Genomic DNA, 12699 nt, shown 5'->3' on the forward strand with positions numbered 1-12699 from the left:
AACCTCTGTTGCCCGTTTCCATAGTCAGACATTTTTGTCAGGAGCATGCACATGCCGCTGTCACCAAAAGCAAACACGAGTCTTCAAAATCTCCAATAGCGTCTTTAGTATTTCTTCTCTCCCTCTTTCCCTTCTGTTCCCCCGATGCTTTAAATGATTAGAAGTCCTGGATTTCTTTCTGGCAACCATTTATACCTAGATGCTGCAAAAATTGTTTTCTGTTTCTTGCCAAACATAACAAAATCCTATATAAACTGCTTTAGCAAAATAAAAATAACGGCTTATAAATGGTGTTTAAATATGCGTTCATTTTAACTACTGAGCAAATACTGGGATAACTCCAAACAGCATGAGAGGTTGTAATTGCAGCATGATTTAAATTTCAGAGCCTAGAAATGTCAGCACTTCCAACGTGTTGTTTGACAGTGTTATTTATGTTATTTATATTAGCTAACTGAAAACAGAAACTGTGTCTCGACATAATAAATATAATAGAAAAATATTTTATTTGTACTGTTGTATAAAATATTATACAATCATATAGAATATATAGATTACATTTTAATATCAATTGTATACATATGTCATGAAATCATTTTCCCTTATCAAAGATGTAGTTTGTAAACTTCAAATAGCTCTGTATCTGTTCCTGTTGCTCTAGATGATGACTTTAATTAAAACAGATTTACGAAGGAGACCATTTCTGATTCATAAAAGTTAAGTTACAAATTATTAAGTCAGTACACTGAAACAACAAACCTCTGAGAAATAAAAAATTCCTTTTTTAGTGTTCATACTTTTTCCTCCAGACTACTTGAAAATGTGTACATCTTCAAAATCATGCCGAGCCATTACATACAGTATAAATACAAACATGGTTGGTACATAACAGACTTTATAAAATGAAAATCTTCTTACCAAGATAGAAAACAGGTCACTCATACTACGTGGTCAATACAAAATGACAGGTAAAGCAAAACACTAAACATGATGCAACTTATTCAAGTCCCCCTTTTTTTTTTTTCCTTCTCATTCTTCCTTCCTTTATATCTGGGCTGAGCATTTCCCAGAATCCCTGCTTTTCATTTCTAGTACAAAACCCACTGATAAGCTTTCTGTTAATAGTCCACTTTTCACACAAATGGTCTATCACAAATAGTGAAAAAATCTCCTTGATATTACAAAGTGTGGTGCTCTGAAAGTTAAGAAAGATGCATAATTCCAATGGAAAAATATCTTTTTTATAATCTTACTTTTAGTAAACAAGTAGTCTAGCGTTCCTCAGCAGATAACTGTGACACTCAATTATATACCAGGTACTTTATCTATCCAAAATATCTTAGCATAATGCAATACTCTAGCCTTGTTTTAATATATATATGTGGCAATTTATAACACAAGAAATACTTTGACATTTTACAAAGTGCATGCGTCTAAACGAGCTTTGGTAGTTAGAAAAGCAAATGTTATAGCGTCAGGCAAAATAAAGTGCAAAGTTTAATACAGAAATAAAAATTAGCGTGTAGTTGATCTATTTACTGAATTTGAAGTACTGTGAGCCAGGTCCTGTGAACCACAGTGAAAAGGACAGCAGCCAGTACATTTGTTTTATCTCTTCCCAGTCACCTGTATCTATTTTGTTTTGCCAGACACTTTCTCTTCTTTCTAAAAAAACAATAGTTGCATTTGGCAGTCGTGTTCCGTCCTTTTTTTTTTGCATAGGCAGCATCACTTTGCTCTACTCCCAGAATTTTAGACCAAATCCTGGCACTGTGTTTTTGTATGCACCTGTCTTTGAAGCTACTGGAATTGAATGGCAACTCTGTCTTGAAAGGTAGAGTATGTTCATGAGTTTTTTCCTTCATTTGTTTTAAGCTCATGTTTCTTTTAATCTAGTGAATCAGCACATTGAGAACTGACATTAATAGTTAATTATAGTGCATGTTAATTCTGGAAAGAAATGTGTAGTACATTATCATGTACTAAGATGTACTAAAAACCTGGAGAGCATTTCCTCACACCTTTTAAAACTAAGAGCAGGTCAAACTGAGGATCTACAATACTTCAGTGTCCTTTTCATTTCTAACATTCTCACAGTGCACTTCAAGGCTTTTTCAAAAGGAAAAAATATATACTATAGTCCACTCACCCGTGCTTAATATTCTTGCATATTGCTGTCCTCTCTCATCCCAGCTAGTATAATTGGTAAAGTGCATCAAAAATCTCAGTGTGTCAAATACTTGTGCAGCAGACCAAGACCTGTAAAATTACTTCCTCTCTTTCGTTACTTGTTTGTTTGCTTGGTTTTTTTTGCTAGAGAACAATATCACAACATTGTATTTGCTTCAAATCGTTTTGGAAATATCATGCTTACTGATGAGAACCTCCAAGAGCCTGATTTTGGCTTTTGTGTGCTTGTATTCCGAGTATTCCTCGGCCATTGGCACCCGATCTTCTTTTTGAGGACTCCTATGAAAAGCAAATAAAAGTGCCATCAGTTTTATGACTAAGAGGAGAAACAGTCTTTAAAATGAGTTCTGCAACACTGTTGGATAATAATAATCTGTTGGATTATTATTTTTTTTTTGTAACTGTGGGTGATGATTAAAGATAATTTGACAGGACCAAAAAGCTCTAATAGACAGAAATGAGATAATTGTATTTAAAATACTGAATTTTCACATACCAGGTAATTTTCTTTCTTGTCAGCTATGCAAGCATAACTACTTCATTCTCAAATATGCAAAGAAGTTTTATTACATAGTGCTTTGAAAACTGTTACCAGAGTACTACATGCCCATATCCCCCAAACACGTTTGCTAAATGAAGGGAGGAGGATAAACAAAGAGTGAAAAGTAGCCAGTATTGATCTATGGGTGAAAGAAACAGTGGCTTCTGTTTTTAAATCTGGCCTTTTAAAAATGGCCCAACTGCCAAGTGTAATCCCTGCAGATTTACATCCTCAGAAAGTCTCTTTAGCAGCCTGCCTTCAGCTCAGGAAAGATCCTGTGCTGAGGCAGGGTTTATACCCGTTGCAGGCATGTCCTGGAAGATCCCCAGATCCAGACCGTCCTCAGGGATGCCCACATCCCAGAGGAACTAAGCAGGGAGATGGACATCTCGACAGAGACCAGACAACTCCATGGTATCTTCCAGTCCCTAGCTGCAGCTCCTTTGGCCTGCTCACCTATAGCAGACCCACCCTAGCAGAAACAAACATGTCTGTAGAGGAGCCCAAAGGGGAGAACGAGAGGGCTTCTGTTGAGCTGGTTATTTACCTTCCTGTCTGTTTATAGAATTGTTCCTCAAACTCTCTCAGAGCTTTGCGAAGCCTTTTCTTATCTGCTCTTGTTTCTCTGAGATGTTCAAGCAGAACGGGCCTGTAAAACAGAGACAAGAACATGAAACTCCCACGTGCTTGGAAGTATTGTCAAAGCTGTGGCTTTGGGTATAAGCAGCCTGCTGCTATGGGCCACGGGCTGGCACTGATCTCAGTGCCCCGAGACATTCCACCAACGTCCCTCCAACTATGGCTATCGCTGGCGGTACCATCACACGCGATAAACAGGTGCGCTCCTTCCCTTTTACTCCTATGCTCACTCTTCTGCCAAAGTGAAGGCAGAGACTCTGTGGGCAACATGGGAGGAAAAGGTTTCAGGATTGAGTTGCTCGTGGTCTTACTTCTGTGTGGAATTTGTGGAGTTGGCAGGGCTCAGCATCTCACAGGAATGCTTTGCATCTCTGTAACTGAATTAATAAAAAGTCAACATCCAAGCCCTACTCCTAAAAGCAGCTGTTACTAAACATGACTATGGTGCAGCGGAAATGCTAGTGGTACCCAGAATCAACATTTTTGGAGGCCATGTTTTAGCTGGTATTTGGAGAATAAGGTTTTTAAGCAGAGACAGCTTTCCGTTATGACATAGGCAGCTGGTATTTTTTTCTATAATAACAAAATGCACAGCAATATCTTCACAGCATTTGTAAGCAAACTATTGCATACATGGTTGAGTTACATAGAAAAACCAAGACATCTTTATTTACTCTCAATTTTGGTAGAGCCTAGTCAACTTCATTTATGCATCTAAGAGCTCCCAATCAAAACACAAGAAAAAGATACCATCCCATAAGCTATGAGAACACACATGTTCCTGGAAGGCATATTCTTCAACGAGTTTCAGGGCTGAGTGATAACAGACCATGTGCATCTTGAGATTTGTTGTCTTATGCAACCTGACATTCTTAACTACAAATCAGGAGGAGGGCTTTATTTTGTTTTATAACGGAGGCTAGGAGGGTGGTGTTAAGTTTTCTGGGCACCCAGACGCTAATAACTATTCTTATGCAAGGAAGAAATTGTGACCGTGTATTGTGTGCTCCTTCACTCAGCTCACCTCTTGCTGTTTGTATGCCTCATGTCTCTCTCTGGCATTTTTACATCACTCGCAGTCAGTCCCAGTACACGCACATACACACACAGGAGCAGACTGTCCTGCTTGGCCAAACCGTGCTTTGTTTTACGACTGCTTTGTAAGAACATGAGTAGTTAGCTATCTAAAAATTTCGCAGCAATTATAGGTAGGTACACAGATCTTTCTTTACTATGCCATTATGTCGTATCTACCACTCTGTATATGTGGTTATTGCTCCTGTCTGCTTACATTCCTTCACCTTTCCCTTCATGGACTTGGCACAAAGTTGTTTGAATAAATAGCTCAAACCACAGGTATGCTGCCCAAACAACAACTATCCTCTGCCTCTTTTCTCCTGTAAGAAAACATTGCATCACTTCTTTGGTATAGAATATTTCCACGCAATAAGTATGGATCATGTTTCATTTACAAAGTCTACATGAAAACATTCTGACTAAAAAAGACAGAACTTACATTGTTGCCTCATGTAAGTTGGACATAGACAAGGCTGTTTGCCTGAAAACTTTCTTTTCATCCAGAGGTGAAACATATGCAGGCTCACTCTCCTCCTGAGAGTAACACAGGTGCTCATCAACAGGGAGGCAAGATATTGGACCGGATGATAACTCATGGCTGCTTTGAGAATGGTCTTCATCTGAGTCTTCCTCCTCCTGCTTGTAAAATGCAAAACATCATTAATTTAGTTGTTTGCATTACAATACTAACAATTAATAGGATGACAACATAAAGAATTAGGATCTAACTTCCTGGATGTATTTGCTGAAATGGATTACACATATTGAAAGCCTTACCTGAGATTGTTCATGAGAGGTCTCATGGGGCCCACTGAGTTACTGTGTATTGTCCACCATGAATGAACAGGACAGAAGTTGGCCCTGCTTCTGAGTATCTCCAGCCAGCAACTTATTTCTGTGTATTCAAAACCCTTTATAAGTAGCAAAGCTTTAAAGAACATTCTGTATTTATGTAAGCAGTGCAGTCTTGCTGGAACTTGTACTCCTCGTATATACCATGCACTCTTTGCATTATGTCCAGAAATTCTGACTGTAACAAGAGTTGGAGGTAGAGATTCCACGGTTTTATAGCTACAAATGTTAGCTACCAAAATAGAGTGATGTCACTGTATTCTTCATGTTCCTTCATCCTCAGAAGAAAAGTTGACCTTTTGAAACTAAGGCTTAAACATCATACCCCCACAGAACAAAGCTCCTAAGAAGTAACACAAGGGAACTTAAAATACCTGCGTGCATGTGTAGAAAGATTTACACTGGGATTTTTCAAAGAAATCTAAAGCTCCACTGTCATCTAACAAGACAATCATTCATAATTTTTAAAATGAACCCAGCCCCAATTACTATTAGATTAGTATTTTTAATGGAGACATGCTAATTAACTTCCAAATAGCCAGATTCCACTACCTCTACTCACAGTGAGACCAGTACTGTTACATTACATTGATATATTATTAAAGTACTACAAATGATATTTATGTGCTACATGATTGATAAAAGCATTGTCAACAAAATATAGATGACCAATATAGTGACAGTACAGCGCTTCATGGAAGGAGCGAGGTTTCAGTCTGTGTTGCGTATGTTAGCCACAATAGAAAGCTAATGCCAGCCTTTGATCTCTTACCCAGTCATTTGAAGTGATTGCCTCAGAAACTGCTGCCATACATTACAACCTCTGGCATGCTTAGAAGTTGAATTTTACAGAGCATTTGCTCTATTTGAAATATCAATGCCCGGTATTAACAATGAGCAGATTCTTCAAATATCAGTAGTTCTATTGCTGCCAAACGGACACACAGGTTCAAATCAAACACAGCATTTAGTATGTTTTCTTGGCAATGGCTATGAATTCTTTCCAACTTACAATTGTTGTGATCAAAGATGGAGTTGCGAGAAGTTTCTTGATAATTCTGTATCTGTCATAAAGAGGTTTCATGAGGCTCTTGTCTTGCTTAGTTACCTAAAGAGAAATCATAACAAAATATACTCCTCCAAAATTAAAAATAGAAAATAAGTAAATAAATTTCTCATTTGCTCCTGGAAGGCTGAGAAAGGTATTAGAAGAGCGTGACCCGATGTGTATTTTGCTTCCATAGATATTCCATGGGAACTATGGTTTAACCCATACAATTTCTTAAAAGGAAAATGGCAATCTGTTTTCTAATAGAAAATACCCAATGCGGATTCCTCACTTCCTTGAGCCGCACTGCCCAGGCAGAGGGTAGACTGTTCTCTGTCTCTTTCTGAAGATGCTAATAGAGTTGTAAGAGTTAAAATATGCTTCGACTGTGCATTGCATTGATATCTCACTTACTTGACTGTAATAATGGCAACAGGCTAGCTACCACAGTGTGACAGTCTGCCTGGGCCAATACACTCTGCGGCCCAGTGGGATGGAGAGCACTGAGAATGCAGCTTTGCAGCCCCAGTGAGCGAGCTGGCTCCAGGCAGGATTGCTCAGTGCATCTCTCCCTGGAACTGTCTTCCACAATTGGGATTAACTGTCTGTTCATTTAGTTTGCTCTTGCTCTTTTATGAGTACTAGGAGCATTGCTTTGGAGGAGAATATTATTTTAGATCAGGTATTAGGAGCCTGATCCAGCTACAAATATTAGTAAATACAAAAATAAACCTTTTGGAAACGAGCTGTGCAGTAGACCGACTTACTGTATTAAGGAAAAAAAGAGCAAATCCCACAAGAAGAAACAAAACAAAAACAAAACCCCAGAAAAACAACAGGTTCCCGTGATTAAATGTCAAAATAGAGTAATTTGCAAACTAGGCCACCATCAGCCTCTGCTCCTCAACCTACATGCCTGTGAGCACCCACTGGGTACAATTTCACTGTCTTTTGGCACTGCAGCTGCATTACTGCATTGCAGCCCAGCTACACACACTCAGATGAGCGAACACACGGCAGGTCTGAAGAGACACAGGCTGGCTAACAGTATGGACAGTAGCCCCAAGTTGCTCAGAAACAAATATCTGGTCATCAGGAGTAAGGGTGACAGTAGACAAAAGCAGGATGATGACACTGCATATGTCTGGCTGATTGAGTAGGGAGGGACGTATTTCTAGAGGCGTGCTTCACTGCAGAATGTCAGGGCTTGCCTATCCCAGCTAGTCCACCTCTCTTCCCCAGTCTTCATGTTCCATTTGATTACAACACATACGAGCTCCAGGAATGCCAAACAAGCCAGAATAGATCATTTTCTGTTTTAAACCTAGTCAGAGCCCTCTCTGTCTGACTCTGCTCAGGTCAGTCTGAATAAAGATGGTGCTCATCCATACTATACATTAGCAGGGCAAACATCATCACCAGCGCACTCCATTGTGTTTCAAGGCTGCTGTATTCATAATGCTCTGCATATGCAGCAACTTGATAATTTTTTCTGATGGGTTCTCTCTTTGTACTCCCAGAGGAGGTTTCTACAATAACTGTGACATTGTCTAGGCCTGAATTTTGCTATTTGCTTAAAAAAAAAAAAAAAAAAAAAAAAAACCACACAAAAAAAACCCCCAAAGTTTTTGCATAATAGGCTAAATTTCTGATTATTTTCTTGGAATCCCAGTACTCCATTCAAATTAACTGTTTCATAATGCTATGGTGTGATATGTGTTAAATGAAAAGCACGTCATGGGTTGCTAGTTCAAACATCTAAATCAGGGAATCTTGAGGCTTCAGCAATCAACATTCAAGTATCATGAAAATGCAGTTCCTGCACTGAGATACCTCTTTGCTAGCAGAGGCACCTGGTTTCTTGGCTAATGTCACCGGAGTGCCTCTGCCTGGGCAGTCACTGATTTGCCTTCTCCAAGTCATCGCCTCCTTTTACAAACCGCGTGAGCTTCCCCAGCAGCTCTCTCTTTCCTGGGCCCCTCCAGCTCTGAACCAGGCCCAGGGCCTGTGCTTGCCACTGAGCTTGGGCCTTGCTGGCCTCACTCTCAGCTGTTCTTGGTGCCCAGGATGCCTGCAGACTCTTCACCCCTTTCCCTCTGGAAAATACATTGCTATAGATACAAAGATTAAAATTTCCTTCTCTAAGATACGTGATTATTTAAGTATGCAACTGTAACTGTGTGGAGCGTCTCCAGATTGCTTGTTTATTTTCAACAACAAAAAAGCCTGTAAAAGTCTTGTCTAACTTCCATTTCCCTGTTCTAAATTCTTGACTGTCACTGAGCTTTCTGAGACGTGAAGTCAAAGCAGTTTGGCAGACCTAGTATTCCCTCATGGCAGCTTAGCATCACGGATCACCTCTTTCCTCACGCAGTTAGCATCCTCTTTCTTAGCTGGTTATGGAGCTGCTTCAACCTTGAGAAGAAACACCCTCTCTGAACCCTGTGCTACAACGCATGCCCCATTATTGTCTTTTCTATCTTTGGATCTTCAAGTCTCTTTTACCTCTATATAGCACTAATAACTCAATTTCTTTTTTTGTTCTCCTTCTTAGGAAATATAATTTCTTCATAACCTTCCTACATATTCTCTCCATCCCTCAGTTCTCCTTCCAAGCCCAAAGAAGATGGACAAAAATGATTTTATCCAAGAGGCAGAGAGATCAGATTCAGATCATAATAATTTTAAGAGCTGGCATATTTTTGGACACATGCTGGTGCCATTCCCCTTTTCCTCTACCACAACAATTACTAGCCAGAAACAGAGGAGACAGTCATAAGAATACAGACATAGACACCAAACAGGTATTCCTCAGTTGTGTATAGACAAATTTTCAAATCATCATCTCACCAATGGTGGCAATTTTTTGTTTTGTACCTACATTCAGCCATGATGTCCCTTGAAAGGATTTTAAATGATGGTTTTAAGTGCTGCTGTGAAATAAAGGAAAACAGAGATGACAGGTCATGTCACTTTTGTATTTCATGTCTCAGATGGTGCCCTATAACCCTTTCTCAGCTGCTAAGCATTCTAACCTTTCATACATCACAGGACAGCTACGGTAATGCATGAGCCAAGTTTGCTGTGGATATATAATCCTCCACTTTTATCATCAAAAACTGCAACTTCCAATCACAAAGACAGATGGTGGGCCACTAGAAACTTGCCTTTTTATTTTATTTTTTAAAACATAAACCAAATTCACCAGTATCGGGCAATAACATTTATACCTGAAGATTAGTTCAAAATAACTAAAATTATGTTAATCATGTAAAAATTCATCTAAATGTGTTTAATATATGAGTCCAAAAATATCTGTTAGAGAAGTTAGATAATTTTTAATTTACCTATCTTTCCATGGTATACTTACAGGTTGTCCATGAATACTCTCAAAATATAGTAGACATTTCTGAAGACTGATTTTTTCCAAAGCCATTTGCTTTTTTGTCATATCCTATTTAAAAAAGTTATTCATAAGATTATGAGTCAGGATTTCATGACAAGGGTACAGGTAGGTATCTGTTTAATAATCTGTTCTCTCCAGATAAACATTAATAATGAATTCTGTTTCTGTCCACACTGAGGTCAATGGGGACTTGGCATTGACTCAGCAAGAACAGAGTCCAAATTTACATGACTGAAGTTTTAAATGAATCAAAGTACATGTTACCCTCTCAAGGCCTAATGCAAAGCCGGTGAGAGCTAGGAGATACTTCTACTGATTAGAGAAGGTGTTAGGTTAGGCCTTTACCAGTGGAAAATACTTTGTCTGGCCAAAGTGGAGTCTTTGTGGCCTGAACTTGTGCTCTTTCTTCTGGAGAAAGATGCATGAATGGAAGCGTACTGAAAGGCTGGAATCTTATTTTTCTTAATGTCATTATATAAAGATCTAGTACTTGATTGCCTTGGTTTCTTTCAAAAATACTAGTCTACAAAAGCGGTTTAACAAGCTTAAGGTCAGGAAGCAGTATTAGGCTATTGACAGAACACTGCATCCGTATCTAGAAAGCGTCCAAGGGTAGAAACTATGGTCTTAGTAAGGCAAGAATCCTTGTGTGTTGCTCAATCAGAGCCTGCATCTGAAAAATTTTTCTGGGAATACACATTGATAGAAAGTCTAAACAAGCAGAGGTTTTTGCTTGAATATCACAGCCAAACTGCATGGACATGGGGTATCTCTCATGGGCTGGGTTTTGGAAAGGCGGGCTCACAAAAGATGACTGCAGCATCTGAGTAGAAGGTGTTGGCATTCAGGTCCCACAAATATTTGTGCAGTACTTTCCTAGAACGTTTTCCAATGTTTAGGTAAAATTTATGAATAGCTGTTGTAGCTGAAAAACTAAAGAAATATTTTTCTCATCCGTTCTAGGGAGAAATCAATTAATGAGATCTGTATGTTATTAACTTCCATTTGCCAGATCAGTTCATAAATCATAGATAGCATTCCCCATAATATATTAAATATCATTTAGTTGTAACAAATGAGAACAACCACCATTCTAGACAAACTACTCAGAAACTTGCAAAAATGCAGAGAGGGCATTACTCAACTTTTTAATTATTCATCAAGAAAAACAGATTTGCCTTGGCTGGTAAGGGATGAAGAACAGAAAGCTTCAGTTGTGCAAACACAACACATTTATGAAGAGGAATGATAGATTCACAATGAAATCCCTAAATATCCAATCATTGTGATACCATAGTTAACACCCCATAAATGCTGAGCATACTAGAAAAAGGTGCTGTCCCTAAAATGAAATGGAAGAATAATCTGATCAGCCAGCAGGAAATTACGGCTGGACAGTGTGCTTCTGTAGAACCACTATGGGGAAGCTGCAGAACGTGCAGCCCTTTACCAACAGTGGGAATGGAGGTGGGCTTTCTTCCTCAGTCCTTGCGCTGCTGGGCTGAACACCTAACACTAGCAGTTTATTTCTGTTCAAAAATCACAATATGAATCACTGGTACCAGAAAGATGAATGTTGATTTTTCAACAATGCGATTTGCCAGTGTTAGTGATATACCAATATATGTACAGGTGTCTGCTGCGGAGAGCACACTGTTCAACTGGTATTTCTCTCCTCCTCTCCCTTTCCCCCTCTTTCCAAGAAGATCTGCTCCTGACATTTGCATATTTTCATCTGGGTCGGAACAGCTAGGAGCATGTGAAGCTAATGTAATTTTCCACAGTCTCTGCCAGATCACGACAGATCTGTATGAATTAGGGCCAAGTGTTGGGAGGTTTGGGGAAGCGCTCATCCACCACCATGAAGTAATGTGAAGAAGGATGGAGCTTGGGGGGTGGGGCGTGGGGGGCCTTTCTGCAGAAAGTCGATGACTAGGTTTTTTATTGACAACTTGGAGAAGTATTTTTAATAATTAGCCTCTACTTTTTGAAAATATATCAAGCCCTGAAGAAGTAACGCTCTTTTCTTGTCAAAGGTGTGCCTTGCTATTAATTTCAGCAAGAACAAAACCTTTTTTGTTTGCTGCCCAAATACAAAAGCAGTGCAGAACCACTAATCACATTTTGCCTTAAAGGTCTGCACGAATTAATCACTCCAAAATTATGTGTCATTCACGTTAAGAGAGGAGGTGCTAACTAGAATGTAGGAGTATTATAAAGTAGCTAATTGGTTTACTTATTGCTAGCTCTGCAATTAATACAAGGTTAATTCTTTCAGAAACTATTAAGCCCGGAGCAGCTGAATGGTTAGGAGGAAGCAGGGAGTGATCATTAATATTGATTTTACACACGAGAAACAATCTCAAGAGGGTTTATGATTTGGGCCTATTTCATTAGCTCATTTTATTAGCAATCTCAAGACGGGTTTGTATTCAGCTAAGTTCGAAACAGCTGATAATTTCAAAATCAGAGAAGGCAGGTGGAATTACAAGCTACAGAATTGTCTGAGACATCTTAGGACTGTAGGCTGCACACAGCAGCATGAAATTCAATGCTAATTAAATAAAAACACTGCTTCATAGCCAAGGAAAAGATGAACTGTAGCAGGTCAATAATGAGAGGACAGATACATAACGGTGCCTGAGAAAAGCCTTGGGGGACAGACTGCGAATCTTCAAACTAAATATAAAGCAAGAGTTGCTTGTTGCATATAAAGAAAGAAAAAGGAGACTACGTGTAAAGCTAAGATAGTAGTTCAGTTTTCGTAACTTGGGACAAAGGCACATAAAATATTGTATGCCGTTGTCTTGCTCACTAGTAAGTTCCCTGAATGCTTATGCCTTTTAAGCTCGCTGTTGTTTTTCCAGACAGAAAATACAACCTCTGAGGACAGACAGTATGACAGCGAGGACTGGGCCTGGCTGAGGCCTTTCACTCTCAGAGGCA

At 39.1% G+C, this 12699-nt stretch overlaps 1 protein-coding gene across 1 annotated transcript in view; it reads right to left on the reverse strand.

Annotated features, from left to right (window-relative positions):
* Positions 1-2148: 2148 nt before the first annotated feature.
* The window catches only part of FAM13C (family with sequence similarity 13 member C), a gene marked incomplete at its 5' end in the record, with an annotated part of 131814 nt that continues 121263 nt past the window's right edge, over positions 2149-12699 (reverse strand). The window contains 4 exons of the mRNA XM_082308390.1: positions 2149-2469; positions 3279-3380; positions 4887-5086; positions 6312-6407. Coding sequence (XP_082164516.1) covers positions 2346-2469; positions 3279-3380; positions 4887-5086; positions 6312-6407 — 522 coding nt within the window. The 3' untranslated portion in view covers positions 2149-2345. The remainder of the gene's footprint in view (positions 2470-3278; positions 3381-4886; positions 5087-6311; positions 6408-12699) is intronic.

Source organism: Platalea leucorodia, assembly GCF_965183815.1.
Source record: "Platalea leucorodia genome assembly, chromosome: 4".
In the NCBI taxonomy this organism is placed as follows: domain Eukaryota; kingdom Metazoa; phylum Chordata; class Aves; order Pelecaniformes; family Threskiornithidae; genus Platalea; species Platalea leucorodia.